At 38.7% G+C, this 15,891-nt stretch overlaps 1 protein-coding gene across 1 annotated transcript in view; it reads left to right on the top strand.

Annotated features, from left to right (window-relative positions):
- The window catches only part of LOC133651928 (laminin subunit beta-3-like), a 36,941-nt gene extending 21,109 nt beyond the window's left edge, over positions 1–15,832 (top strand). Inside the window, exons 11-23 of the mRNA XM_062050178.1 lie at positions 5–160; positions 2,657–2,850; positions 3,190–3,286; positions 5,775–6,144; positions 6,241–6,401; positions 8,083–8,294; positions 10,514–10,720; positions 12,667–12,811; positions 12,993–13,200; positions 13,299–13,440; positions 13,561–13,737; positions 13,875–14,037; positions 15,473–15,832. Of these exons, the coding sequence (XP_061906162.1) occupies positions 5–160; positions 2,657–2,850; positions 3,190–3,286; positions 5,775–6,144; positions 6,241–6,401; positions 8,083–8,294; positions 10,514–10,720; positions 12,667–12,811; positions 12,993–13,200; positions 13,299–13,440; positions 13,561–13,737; positions 13,875–14,037; positions 15,473–15,612 (2,372 nt within the window). The 3' untranslated portion in view covers positions 15,613–15,832. The remainder of the gene's footprint in view (positions 1–4; positions 161–2,656; positions 2,851–3,189; positions 3,287–5,774; positions 6,145–6,240; positions 6,402–8,082; positions 8,295–10,513; positions 10,721–12,666; positions 12,812–12,992; positions 13,201–13,298; positions 13,441–13,560; positions 13,738–13,874; positions 14,038–15,472) is intronic.
- The last annotated feature ends 59 nt before the right edge of the window (positions 15,833–15,891 follow it).

The raw sequence follows: 15,891 nt of genomic DNA, 5'->3' as shown, positions 1-15,891 counted from the left end.
CTAGGTTGTGTGTGCAGTTCGGAAGGGACGTTTAACGGTGGTCAGTGTGATGACAACACAGGTTTGTGTTCGTGTAAAGCCAACGTCGAAGGCCAACGCTGCGATCGCTGCAAAATGGGATATTACGGCCTTTCTGCTTCCAACCCTCTGGGTTGCTCAAGTAAGTTAATTTCCTTTTTTTTTTAAATCCCCATTTACTGTTCCTTCATTGCTAATATGTGTTTGAAACACAAACAGTATGTCTGTATAAATTTGACTTGTACTCTACTTTCAAAGTGCTATGTTTAGTAGAACATGTCCTACAGTTAAGTACTACCGTATTTAAAGTTACAATATGGAAGACATTTAAAAAAAAACCCTCAGAAACCTCAGAAGTCCATAAATGTTCTGAAATGAGCAGAAAAACACATATTTTAAAATTATTTTAGTGTATGGTATAATATTTTTATGTAATTAGTGTACGTACCGGTATGTTTATTTATTTGATTCATTCAGGACAGAGTTTTTAAAGAACATTCTGACAAATTATAGCATAGTTTGAGTTTAGTATGAGTTTATTTTGGTATTCATAATTACTTTGTTGTTGTAATAATAATTGTGTTGAATCATTACCTGCACTCTCCAGTGTGTTATATAAAATACTTTGGTGAAATGATAATAGAGGTGTCCCTTATAGCAACAAAAAATAAGTATCAGCTGATATCGGCTTGCATCTAAAATCTTCTATATATTGTCCGACATAAGAAGTCCTGCAGTGTTTTTACCTGTGCAAAGCTGGACAGCCAGTTAACATGTAAATGTCCTCCAATAAGCACACAAGCTTGGTCTTTTCTTCTGTTTAAGTCAAGTCATTTACAAAATGTAAACATGGTAGGCCATATGCTACAAGCAGCTAACAGCTACACAACAGGTAAGCACAAAATCGAATAACATTGCAGTCTAAAACAGCACATTTGTCAATATAAACAAGTATCTAATAATTATAGTTACGTATTGCTTACACATACAAAGTCTCCAAAGCAGAAGTGTATTAGAAAGTATACAGTAACAAACGTGTCTGCATCATTCAACTAACTGCATCAAGAGGTTAATGTAATTAATTATTGTGACCACAAGTTGTCGCCAAAAAAAAAATACCACACTACTTCAACTTAAAGACACCAAACGTCTCTCTTAAAGGGGAACTGCACTTTTTGGGGGAATTTTGCCAATCATTTACAATCCTTATGAGACACAAGAGGACAACATTTTATTTTCTTCTTGCATTCTAATTTGTAAAAATCGGCTTGTTCTAGGTGGCTAGCAATGCAGCTAATGGGAGAAATCAATATTTACCTCTAAATCCCTTTAAAAATGCATTCAAAAACTCCCAACAATACTTAATGTACGTTCTGTAACCTGTATAATAACCAAGCTTTAGCGACATTGTTATTGTAAAAGCGAACACAGAGGAACTCTTTTTCCAGCCATAGGCTAACTACGGCAAAGGATAAGCTAGCTTCTATGTCAGCGCCCAAATCCCTTTTGCGTTTGTAATGTACAACACAATGCGATAGGACCCCAATCTGTACTTAAAGAAAAATGTGAACAATCATATTACAGTATCTTTAAAGTATTAGCCCACATTTCATGTTTTGTTTGTACACAGCTAGCTTGACAGCATGTATCATGATCAATATAAAAGTGTGACTCACTCGATGGACAGTTGTCTCTTTGGTCCAGCTGGCCGGGGATGCTTTTTCCGGTTTATTTTGGGTAAGCGCTCCATTTATGTCGAAATATCACATAAATGGTTCCACATTTACAGCGTCAAAGTCACCCCAACCTCACTCTCATGGCTTCCGTCTGTTCCAGCATTTCACCCTTCCTTCATGCTAACTTCTACAACAGTTCATCCTCCATATATTCATCTTCAAAAAAGAAAAGGTTACAAATTCTTATCTGTCCAAAAAAAGTTGTTTTTATTGTCTGTTACCATGATTAGAAAACCCAAGCGTTTGTTTCCAGAAGTAGAAACACATATTTGTTGCAGGAAGTCGGAAGTGCACTGCTATGGAAACGGAAATAAATGCGCTGTGGAAATAAGTTCCGGCAATGCTTAAAATGACCAAAATACGGTAACAATTGTACATATTACATATTGTGATGAACGTGTCTGTTACTATATTATATATAGACTTGCAGTGTGTATGTAAAATGTTGATGGAGGGTTTTTCAGTAGTTTTAGAGGGCTTTGAAGGTGAACAGTGACTCCCATTAGCTGCATTTTCCAAGCGTTTGTTTTTTACATTTTTAAAATCCCCCCCACCAAAAAAATGCATAATTTTAAGGATCATAATGATTGTGAACGATAGGCAAAATTCCAAATAAAGTGCAGTTCTCCTTTAAGGTTAGTGTTTTTCATACCTACCATTATTCTCTATTTGAGTAATTTCACTTGATCAAACCTTTTCTAACATATTCCACACTACAAAATAATAAATGAATGTGTGAGTCATGCTGAGATCGTATCGGTTCAATATCGGTGTCGGCAAATATTCCAGGCTCCAATATCGGTTTTGTACCAAAAGTGAAACAGTTGTATCGAAACACCCATAAATAATAACTACAATATTTGTGTGGAACTTAGTTAAAACTCATCTTGTGTCCTCTCCAGAGTGTTCGTGTTCCACAGAGGGATCGCTGTCGGATGTTTGCGACGCAGTGACAGGTCAGTGTCAGTGTCGGCCATACTTCCATGGGCCGAGGTGTGACGCGTGTGCACGAGGATACTGGAAACCTCACCTGTCACAGAGCTGCCAACTCTGCAGCTGTGACCCCACTCGGTCGTTTGGCGATACCTGTGACCAGGTAAGAAGTCTTTTCTAGACCTTTCTATTCTACTAAATTGGGATAAAGTAAACTACTATTATCAACTGTTACGTTACTGTTATACTGTTACGTTTAAAAATATATGAATCACGTGACTGCTTAAAATATTGTTTCATTTATTTATTTACGTTGTTGACAAAGTAAAACTTTTCACAGTAAATGTAGAATAACATGTTTTGATACAATAAAAACAATGTCATTCATTTGAAAATGTTCAAATAATGTATGGCTTGGTATGTTATGTATTAATAGATGATAATACTTATGAATATGATTTGTTATTGTTCAGTGTGTAAAGGAAGATGTTTGTGTTTCCAGTTGACAGGACAGTGTCAGTGCAGGCCAGGCTTTTCAGGCCGGACTTGTGGCGAGTGCCCCCCCAACACGTATGGAGACCCTCTCATGGGCTGCAAGCGTAAGTCATTCTTACTTCTTTTGTCTTATATTGGGACACTTTTAACTGACGTTTGCATAAGAGTTTTCATTACCTTGTCATTACCCAATCACAATAACAGTTAAAGTAAAGATAAAAGTGTTACTTTTACAGTCTTTGGCTTTGTTCACACTGCAGGTCATACATATTTGTTTGCGCATACTGTATTTGATCTGTATTAGATTTTTTCATGTCATTGTGAACTGTTTAATTCCGATGTTTCCAAATCCGACGCAGTCCTTTTTCATATGTGGATATGACTCAAATATTTATTCGATGCGACTGCAGTCCGAACAATCGGGTCGTGTTCATCCGACCAATATGTCATCAAAAAGGTCAGATTTGACCAAAGAAAATACCAATTGGACATGATCATATAGTGCAGTGTGAACGTAGCCTTGACTACATTTGTCAAGTGGACACAAGAAGAGATGAGTTTCTGTTGCATCAAAAAGTAGATTTACTTGTTACTTGTTGCATCAAAAAGTTAATCTACTTGTTGCAATAAAAAATATTCACCAGTTAGTTGTTGCAATGCATCAACAAGTTTATGTACTTGTTATTTGTTGTATCAAAAAGTGTATTTACTTGTTGCAATAACAAATCTATTTACTAGTTACTTGTTGCATCAAATAGTGTATTTACTTGTTACTTGTTACATGTTGCTTGTTACTTACTTACATACATTTACTTACATATTGCTTGTTGTTACTTGATGCGTCAAAAAGTTGATTTACTTGCTATTATGTGTTGCCTGTTATTTACCTACTTACGTACATTTACTTACGTATTGCTTGTTGTTGGTAGTTGATGCGTCAAAAAATGTACTTGTTACTCTTGCATATTGTTGTCTACTTACGTTTTGCTTTTTTGTTGTTACTTGAAGGATCAATAAGTTTATTTACTTGTTAAATGTTGCATCAAAAAGTCTGTTCAGTTGTTGCTTGTTGTTACTTGATGCATCAATAGTTTATGTGTTGCTGTTTTTACTTATTGCAGGCAAAAGTATATTTATCTTTTAATTGTTTTTACTTGCTTCAAAAATTATATTTTCTTGTTCTGTATTGTTTACTTGTTGTTAGCTGTTGCATCAAAAGTTTATGTATTTGTTACTTGTAGCGTCTTTTTGTCCTTTAACGTGTTACTTCTTGTTGTTGCTAGTATCTAAAAGTTTATTTGCATGTCACTTGTTGTTGTTACTTGTATCAAAACATTTATTTACTTGTTACTTGTTAAATCAAAAACCAATTTACTATTTACTTTTTGCATCAAAAAGTTTATTTACTTGTTACTTCTTGTTACGTGTTGCTTGTTACTTACTTACCTACTTTTGTGCATTTACTTACGTATTTTTACTTGATGCGTCAAAACATTTACTTAAGTATTGTGTGTTAGTGTTACATGATGCGTCAAAACGCTTATTTACTTGTTACTTGTTGCTTGTTGTTGTCTACTTAGGTATTGCTTTTTGTTTTTACTTGATGCATTAAAAAGTGTATTTATTTGTAACTTTCTGCATCAAAAAAAGGTTTTTCTTGTTACTTGTTGAATCAAAAAGTCTATTTACTTGTTGTTTCTTGATACATCAGAAGTTTATTGACTTGTTAGTTGTTGCTTGTAGCGTCTTCTTGCACTTGTACATGTAGTATATGTTTACATGTTACTTCTTGGTGTTACTTGTATCAAAACATTTCTTTACGTGTTACTAGTTGTTGTTGTTACTTGTATCAAAACGTTTCTTCATGTCTTACTTGTTGTTATTACTTGTATCAACAAGTTTATTTATGTGATTTGGAAGCTGATATACCGTAATTTCCGGACTATAAGCCGCACCCGACTATAAGCCGCACCAGCTAAATTTAGGGGAAAATACAGATTGCTCCATATATAAGCCGCACCCGACTATAAGCCGCAGGGTTTTGATGTGTAATTACCGTAGTATATAGGGGTTCCTGCTACCACGGAGGGGATTGTCGGGACAGAGATGACTGTTTGGGAACGCAAAGCGTCCCATTTATTAACAATAAATCTTTCAATCATTCAATCAAACTTTCACATCTTTGACATGGCGAACAGCATTCGTGCAGAATACAAATAATACAACGGTGCAAAGTAATACAAAGTGCTCGCATGTACGTTATCAAAATAACCAGCCTACCGGTATATGAAAAGTCAGTCTTTAATCATTGTGTCATCGTCTTCCTCCTGCGTACTAAAACCACCGAAATCCTCTTTGTCGGTGTCGGAAAAGAACAGGCCGTAAATAAGCCGCACCCTTGTATAAGCCGCAGGGACCAGAACGAGGGGAAAAAGTAGCGGCTTATAGTCCGGAAATTACGGTAATAACATTTCTATGACATGATAAAGGAGATGACTGACAGCAAGCAACACCGAGTTGTAAAAGCATGAATTGGTATATACAGTACATTTCATTATGTTATATTTCATGTCTTTCTTTGGCCTTCCACAGCTTGTATGTGCAATCCTGAAGGCACTGAAGTTTGTGACAAGCAGACAGGAAGCTGTTTGTGTCGTCTTGGCGTCACAGGTGCTCGCTGTGACTCATGCAGTCGAGGAAGATGTGATTCGTACCCTTCCTGTCAGGCGTGTCCCTCCTGCTTCTTCTCCTTGGATTCGCAGCGACAATCCCTCAGTTTAGCTCTGAAGGGATTCACCCCGGCAATAGGTCCTTCTCCAGGAGGTTCTGGTGACCTTGGACAGTTTGAGCCTCGATTTAGAGCCCTGGAATCTCGTCTTAATTTGATTCAGGGCTCTGTTTCCCTTCCGCCCCTTTCTTCCAGAAAGATTGATGATGCTCGGTCCAAGCTAAACAAAATAAGGTATTGGAGATGTTTCTGGTTGAATGTGTTTCATGATATGAATATAGTGATCTCATCCTGCTCAATTCTAAATCACAATGTTGTCTTTGTTCAAAGAGACCAGATGGACGACTTGAATGACGACCTCTCACCTCTGGCAAAAAGAGAAGATGTGAACAAAGAGCTTGACAACCTGAGGTCCCTGTTGGTCATCCTGAGTGTGGAATTCAAAGCCAAGAAAGATGCCATGGACAACTCTGTCAATCCCAGCAACACAGGTCAGCGCTAAAGCTGTTAAGATGCGTAACGGACAAGTTACTGACATTACAAGCATTACAGCGAGGGAAAACAAGTAAAAACAGTATTTTTCTACTTGTTTGGCTAAAATGAAGAGTGAAGATTGGAAGTTTGGTCAATTACCACAAATAAATTGATATTGGATATCAGGCCGATATCAGCAAAAAACCAGGTATCAGATTGTATCAGCCTGCATCTCAAACGTCCGGCATAAGAATTCCGATACATTTGTTCTCCTCCCGTTAATCTCTTTTCTTGCTAGCTTAGCAGACAGAAGACAGCTGGAGCCTATCTCAGCTGCATTAGGGCGGTAGGAGGGGTACACCCTGGACAAGTCGCCACCTCATCACAGCCTTTTAAAAGTCTACTTTAAAACACTGTAAAACTTTACACAAAGACAAAGTATGTCAATATAACTTCAATAAAATACAAAATTACTCTAACATGCCAACATAAAAGAAATGCATTAAAACATACCGTATGTGCCAGCTTGATGCTAATTTACATTGGATATACCATATACATGCTACTAACTACCATTATCGGCTTGACGGAACGATTTCAACGCCTACAAATTTGGCATTGTCCATATATTTACAACATAAATACTTTTTAGGACTCAATAAAAGACAAGACTGGCAAATTCAACCTAATGGCAAAGACTACTTCATGACTACGGCAACACATCTAGGACAAACTGAACCGAATGCATACTTGCAAACGAGACTCAGAAATGTGTGAAAATAATATACAAAACTAAATAGTATACTGTCAATTCCAGACTCTTTTATCGAGCAGCGCCAGGATTCAGCAAGCAGAGCCCAAGTGATCACAACAACTTAGCACTCGATTAGAGACTTAGACTTAGACTTCCTTTATTGTCATTCAAAGCTGAACTTTACAGTACAGATAAGAACAACATTTTGTTGCATACGCTCATTGTAGCCCTGTGATGAGGTGGCGACTTGTCCAGGGCGACCCCCCGCGACCCCAAAAGGGACAAGCTGTAGAAAATGGATGGATGGATAGCTCATTGTAGTGCAAGATAAAAGAGCAATAAGGTGCAGAGTGTTTGTATTTACAAAAGAAGGTGCATATATAAATAGATAGATTACTGTACAGATAAATACATTGCACTTTTGCATATGCATCCACGTTTACGGGTGTATGTTATATTGTTTTTATAGTCCAGCGAGTTAATCCGTTTTTGGAGGGACTTGAGGGACATCAAACTTTCTTCAACATTCCACACTACAAAATAGGTAAAAAAGTATGTATTATTACTGCCGGTATCATATCGGATTGGCATTTCAAGGCTGCAATATTGGTATTGTATCAAAAGTGAAAAAGTTGTTTCAGGAAACCCCTAGTGTCATTTAAACATTCTTAAGAGTCAGGCAAGTCTGCAGTTAAGCACTGTGATTAATACTACAACACTTTAATAACAAAAGATAACGGCATATTAAATGAATAGTTGAGAAGAGTATTTTAGAAGTAATATTTTACATTTCCTGTACATCTGTGGGATTCTCCATGATTCTTGTGACTTTTCCTCACAACAGTGACACTGTTGAATTTCATTGCATTCAACATTTCACACTCAAACATACTTCTTCTGATTCACACTCTGATCTGATGACTTGTTTTTTCTCTCTCATTCAGGAGCTTTTTCTGCCATCAAAAACGCCTACGATGATTCAACAGATGCTGCAAAGAAAGTAAACGCCAGTAAGAACACGGTGAAGGAGTCGGCGGACGTCAGAGAGGATACTTTGGATCTTCAGAGAAAGGAGTACCATAACAACACTCGAGATATTACCAAACTTAACCAGAGCATGGCGGCCCGCCCGGACCTCACTCCTGTTGCTAAAAAGGTACCAAACACAACTTAAGTCATCCGCTTTAACACAACACCGCAACATATTAGACTTACTGTACAGTTACAAATACCTGGAGTCCCCACAGGCCAATAGTAACCATGAGGGGGCAGCTCGTATAGGTCAGCCACAACCAAACACCCACTGATGATGAGGCAGAACCTGAAGATTCAACTGAACGGCAAGAATAACATGACACTAGTGTTGTCCCTATACCAATATTTTGGTACCGGTTCGGGTACCAAAATTATTTCAATACTTTTCTGTACTTTTTTGTACTTTGCTAAATAAGGGGGACCACAAAAAAATTGCAGTATTGGCTTTATTTTAACAAAAAATGTTAGGATACATTAAACATATGTTTATTATTGCAAGTTTGTCCTTAAATAAAATAGTGAACATACAAGACAACTTGTCTTTTATTAGTAAGTAAGCAAACAAAGGCTCCTAATTTAGCTGCTGACATATGCAGTAACATATTGTGTCATTTATCAAACTATTATTTTGTCAAAATTATTAAGGACAAGTGGTAGAAAATTAATTATTAATCTACTTGTTCATTTACTGTTAATATCTGCTTACTTTCTCTTTTAAAATGTTCTATCTACACATCTGTTAAAATATAATAATCACTTATTCTTCTGTTGTTTGATACTTTACATTAGTTTTGGATGATACCACGAATTTGGGTATCAATCCAATACCAAGTTGTTACAGGATCATACATTGGTCATATTCAAAGTCCTCGTGTGTCCAGGGACATATTTATTGAGTTTATAAACATAATCTAAATTTTAAAAAAACTAAAGAAGATGTTGTGATGCCAAAAAAATATATACGTAATCATAGTAGTATCGACTAGATACGCTCCTGTACTTAGTATCATTACTGTGGATGTTAGGTGTAGATCCACCAATTGCATTTGTTTACATTTTGATGCCAGTGAGCTACGGTGTGTAGTGAAGCATGTTTAGCTATTCCTCGTCCTGCAGGGATGAAACACTGACGACTGGGGCTGGAATTTAGCCGCTAGCTAGCTAGCCATGTCTTAAAGCACCTCTTCCGGTGGGCGTTTCAGTGTTATACACCTTACACACCTTTATCGTTAGTTTTTAAGCCAAAATGCGTCCGTTCTCCATTTTCTGTCTACACACATTGTCTGTTTGTAAGTACTCTGTGATTGTGCACTGCGGAACATGCTTGTCTGCTCGTAAACCAGCAATGACACAACGTGACGACGACGTGGGTGGTGGACCGGTACTTTTCAGAGGCGGTATAGTACCGAAAATGATTCATTAGTATCGCGGTACTATACTAATACCGGTATACCGTACAACCCTAGATGACACATGCACAAAGCGAAAAGAGGGAGCCCGAGGACGAGTGAGTGTCACAGGCACTATCTAGAAGAAACAACAGGCCTCCAGGAATACATCGAGAAGATGGCCCTCGGGGAACAAAGCCCAGTCAGGACGAGGAGCCAGATGGGCTGTCATGGAAAGACAAGTTCCTGCATGCCTTGTACCACTTACAAATTCAACAAATGGCTGACATCTGGAAAACATAGCAGGGGCTCGGAAAGGTAGCACAGAGGCACAAATCATGGCAGCACAAGAACACAAGATCAATGGAGTACCTCATCAGACAGTACCCCAGTTGCAGGCAGCTGTGGTGATAGTTGTACTGTAGCAATCCTGAGAGATAGCAATATCAGGAAAAAAGAAACACAAAAATATGGTGAATTTTTAACGGCTGAACGAAGAGCTAAAGAAAATAAAATACAGTATATGCAGTATATACTGCATATAGTCATTCATATAAATGAAGTATTGCAAATATGTTGAATATACATCCATCCATCCATTTTCTACCGTTTGTCCCTTTCGGGGTTGCGTGGGGTGCTGGAGCCTATCTCAGCTGCATTCGGGCGGAAGGCGGGGTACACCTTGGACAAGTCACCACCTCATCACAGGTCCAACACAGATAGACAGACAATATTCACACTCACATTCACACACTAGGGCCAATTTAGTGTTGCCAATCAACCTATCCCCAGGTGTATGTCTTTGGAGGTGGGAGGAAGCCGGAGTACCCGGAGGGAACCCACGCAGTCACGGGGAGAAGAAGCAAACTCCACACAGAAAGATCCCTTGAATAATGCAAATTGAATTATCCGTGAAGTGAAAGAATTGGAGTGAATGAGGAATATTTTGCAGGTATGTGGCAGTGTTCGGACCAAGCCCTGCACCCCACTGCAGTGTGAGGGGGACGACTTGTGTCCACCAGAGCCTACGTTGCCCTGTGAGAAGGACACAAAGTGCGTTGGCGCGCTTCCTCTGGCAAAGACGGCTGATGCAGATGTGACGGAAGCGAAAGATCGACTGGAACAACTCAGCAACAAAATCACAGAAGCAGCAGAGCAGGTACAAGTCATTCCACTGAATAATATTATTATTGTATCCACCAGAGAAAAACCTGGGAATACTTTAATTTTAACAACATTTTTTGTTAATCCGGCTCAGTGACCTTGTGGTTAGAGTGTCCGCCCTGAGATCGGTAGGTTGTGAGTTCACTCCCCGGCCGAGTCATACCAAATACTATAAAAATGGGACCCATTACCCATGTAATAACATCAAGGGTTGGAATTGGGGGTTAAATCACCAAAATGATTCCCGAGCGCGGCCACCGCTGCTGCTCACTGCTCCCCTCACCTCCGAGGGGGCTGAACAAGGTGATGGGTCAAATGCAGAGAGTAATTTCACCACACCTAGTGTGTGCGTGACTATCAGTGGTACTTTATTGGAAGCTGATACTAAACTAATGTCACAGGTTGTGCAGGTTTTCTGCACGCAGTATTAACACTCCCTGCCTGGCTTGTGGAGGCCGATCTCCACTCTCACTTACACGGTGAAAAAGTTGCCTTTCATGACTGCTTGTTTTTCATTACCAATGCATGACACAAGACACACTTTACTTCCTCATCTCTTTTCACTTTTACTGCGTACATACAGTACATCGCTAATTGCCACCAAAGATTCCTTCTTCTGCATCTTATTCTCTGGCAAAGTTGTGACGGGGGGGTTACGATTCATACCGCCACAGTTACATTATAATTTGTTAATAAGCAAGGGTGACACGGAAGGACCAAAATTGCATGTGTGGCAGGCTGACACAAATACAGTAATTAAATATATAGGAAACACTAGCTCATTTTTTTAATGGGAACTGAACTTTTTTAGGAATTTTGTCTATCATTGACAATCCTTGTGTATGACAACAACACATATTTCTTTCTTTTTTTATGCATTTTAACTCGTAAATAAACGCTAGCAAAAGTCAGATAACAATGGTGCCAATGGAAGTCGCTCTAAAAACATCCAAAAGCCTCCTTCATCATTTTACATACACGCTGTACATGTATATAAGTATATAATGTAATGTAGTAACAAGCACATACATAACAGCATGTAATATTTAGGATGCTGCTTATTTTAAGCATACAACGGCCTATTAATTTCACGGACACATCACAACGTTTGTTTTTCCCTTCAATAAAAACAACGCTACTACTCATGGTACACTTCATGAGAGACAACAAAGACTACTTTGGCAAAAATGATGATCCACAACCTTTAATTTTTTTAGCCTGAATATACATAGGATGAGCTGAGTTGTAAAGGCTGCGTGCTAAACAGATTCAGCTTTAGTGAGCCACTAAACATTCAGCGTCTGTTTGGTGAGCAAAATATGGCATGCTATCCATTTTGCGTCTCTGTCTTCATTAATATGCCAAATATATGAATGTATGAAACCTCTTCACGCTGCATTGGTGCCCTCCACAATGATTAGAAATATCTCCGCACAACCTGCAAGCTTGTACAGAACAATAGCAACCCTCATCTAAAGTGATATTGGGGCATGAACTGCCTTTTCCTTCGGACTGAAAACTCCTTCCATCAATCCACAGAGCTTATTGAGTGAACGTCAAGACATTCGAAAGTTTTATATTATTCCATTCCGCAGCTCGTTTTTAGGTCGTCAAAAGCATTGACTTGGTTGTCTCCCTTCATTCTTGCATCTCCTTCTTGCAGTTCATCATTGTAATCAAATGCTGGGGCACTTATGCGATAATACGAGGTGTTTCTACATCTTTAACAGTTATAACTTGCCCTGTTGGTCATTAACAAAAATAGTTCCATACATACTTATCCATTGATGTATTTTCTATACAGTCAAGGGTTATGAGCTAGAGCCTATCCCAGCTGACTGAACAAAAGGCAGACTACAACCTTACTGGTCAACAGTCAGCTGCAGGGTATATTATGTACATCCTTTCACCACCAATGAACAATATTAATCTCTGTCACAGCTCCTAAAAACACAAGATGTCACCAATGATGTGAGACAGTCATCGGGGGATCTGTCCAAAAAGATGACGCAGGCCAAAAACAACCTCAAAGGCGACTTACAAGAAGCAGAGGATGTCCTGAAAGAGCTCAAAGACTTTTTGTCAGGTAAACATTTACAATAACTTGGTCGTGCAACAGGAGAAGAGATGCAGTACAAAGAGTAAAATTGAAATCAAGATTATAATATTGATGACAACTGCACTCTGGCACTGAGTTTGTTTTAAAGTAATACTGTAAGTAATACTAGTGGTAAAGAAGTAATACTATGCCTTATTTCTGGGTCCAGACCCTAAATCCAACCTAAGTCACGTTCAGGAAGTCAGCGACTGGATCCTGAATACCAAACTGCCTCTGAGCCAACCAGCTCTAAAGAAGAAACTGGACGATCTGAAAAATCTTGCCAAGAACCTCCCAGACAGTACATCCATTTTAAATCAAGCAGAACCACAGTTGGATTCTGCCAAAAAACTATTGAAAGACGCCGAAGAAGCCAGGTCCAACATTTTCTTCTGAAATTCCCTACATGTTAATGTTTTGTATAAATGTCTTGGAGTATTAATGTGTGCTCTTTCTTTTGATGCCACATCCACAGAGATACAGCCAAGGGAGTGAAGGCCAAGGTTGATAAACTTCTGGCAGGGTTCACCTCAGCGGATGGCTTAATTTCAGACATGGAAGGCAGACTGCAGAATAACATGGATTTTGTAGACGACTTGAACGCCAAGTTGACTAAGGTGCCAAATAAGAAATGAAATTGAAAAATTCTGTATGACTCATCATTCTTGTTTTGTCATGGGCACAGAGAAGCTCAATATCCTTGACAATAATAACAATTTACAATATTTTGTATCTAGGCCAAAAACAACCTGAACCCAGCAGAGGAGACTTTAGATGATGTATCAGAAATGATTGATCCAACCAAACCTCAACTGGATGAGCTCGAAGACTTGCTGCAGAAAAGCGACAAAGATGCTGAGGACGCACAGAATTTGGCCGACAATGCTGGAGAAGAAGCAGAAGCTGCCAATCAGGTCATTAGTGGATTCAGGACTTACGTTCCTGCAATATACTGTACATAATATACCGTACTTTACTGTACATCCTGGTATTAAATAGTTAGTCATGTAGAATACATGATGTATTATCTTTGTGTGTGTGTCTCGTGTAGGAGATATTGACGGCTCTGGAGGAGCTGGATCGTCTTAAAGATAAGGCTGCTACAGGGGGGTCCGGTGGAGAGGCGGGAGCGGGGGCCGATCGGCTGGCGAAACTGCGGACCGATGCTGTGGAGCTGACCAACACCACTGACAACATGTTGGATGCGCTGGAAGGTAACTCAGCGACAAATTTGCATTGCAGGGGAGCATCTTTCACTCCTAAACCGGATTATAGTAATGCTTACATGTACTACAGTATAATTAATTTGTACTTCAAAGATGCCAAATGTGCAGAAAGTGCTTAGCCTGCCTCACATACCCTCCTGGCTTTTCATTATTTATATTCACTCCTTCTTTCACTGCATAAGCTATCTATAGCATCTACATGCTGTGATTGTTGAGACATAGAGGAGTTTTGCCTAAATCAGCTAAACTTCTTAGTGGCTCGGGAGCTAGAGCGGGCCATTCAGTAACTGTAAGGTTTCCAGTTCAAATCCAGCTTCCTCTATCCCAGTCACTGCTGTTGTGTCCTTTGCACAAGTCACATTGCCACCAGTGTCGCCCACACATTGGTGCTTCACTGCCCAAGATGCTAACCTATGACTACATCCGGTTCGCGGGCCACACGGTGACCACTGCTCCTCAAGATGATGGATTAATGCAGGGATACTTTTTGCTCAAAATTACATATGTGACAAAATAAAGATCAGTGCTTCCTTCTTTCCTTAGATATCATGTACATATTTTTTATCATTTTGAGGAATTTGTATAAATGTATTTTGCTGCCATTGGGTCCTTTGGTAAGACACTTCACCCATGCCCACACTGTCGTATAATTAATTAATTTAATTATTTTAAATAATAATCATTTAAATAATTAATTTAAATAATGAAAATGAATTAGCTTTGTCAGTTCACCCAGTGGCAGGCATGCTACAAGCGTAATACAAGGTGTTACAGGCATGTTACAAGCATGTTACAGGCATGTTACAAGCATTTTACAGGCATTGTTACATGCATGTTACAGGCATGTTGCAATTGTGTTACAGGCATGTTACAAGTGTGTTCTGACATGTTACAAGCATGTTACAAACATGTTACAGGCATGTTGCAATTGTTTTACAAGCATGTTACATGCATGTCGCAGGCGTTACATGCACGTCCCAAGTGTTAGACTTGTTACAAGCATGTGCAGGCATGTTATGTACATGTTACCAGCGTGTTACAGGCATGTTGCAGGCATGTTATATGTATGTTACAAGCAGGTTACAAGAATGTTACAAACGTGTTCCATGCATGTTACAAACGTGTTACTTGCATGGTACAAGCGTGTTACAGGCATGTTACAAACATGTTGCAGGCATGTTAACAGTGTTCATTTTGTTGATTTTTTAATTTAACAACCCCATGATAACCATTAAAAAAATTTATGTTGTACAAGAATGTTACAAACGTGTTACATACACGTTACAAATGTGTTACATGCATGGTACAAGCGTGTTACAGGCATGTTACAGGCATGTTAAAAGAGTGTTCATTTTGTTGATTTTTTAAATTAACATCCCCATGATAACCATTCACATGGTTTTTTTTTTGTTGTTTTTTATAGGAAAAGCAGATTCCCTCAAGCAGTTGCAGGATGAGATCATTCAGAAGTCAACAAATCTTGAGGGCCTGGAAGACAAACTTAAAGGCCTTCTGGTCACACTTCGAAAGAAAGCCTATGACCTGAGTACCTGCCAGGGCTAAGGACACCAAGCTGCCTGCCACAGAAGCACATTTTTCCCATAGGGTTTTAACATATTAATTCACAAGTTCCATGTCAGGAATCTTATTACTATCAGTAATCTATCACCGCACTCATCTGTGAACATTATTACTGCGTTATTTATTTTGTGTTGCTATTGTTTCTGCAGAATCCCTTATATTTGAATAAAAGCTTTACTTACAATACATCACTGTGTGTTACAAAGACTTACACAAGTGCTTAACAAGTTGTAGCACATATTTGCAATCATAACAATCAAA

This window comes from Entelurus aequoreus, linkage group LG01 (assembly GCF_033978785.1).
Source record: "Entelurus aequoreus isolate RoL-2023_Sb linkage group LG01, RoL_Eaeq_v1.1, whole genome shotgun sequence".
Classification (NCBI taxonomy): domain Eukaryota; kingdom Metazoa; phylum Chordata; class Actinopteri; order Syngnathiformes; family Syngnathidae; genus Entelurus; species Entelurus aequoreus.
The sequence above is the reverse complement of the archived record's forward strand: the minus strand, read 5'-3'. Positions and strand labels throughout refer to the sequence as shown.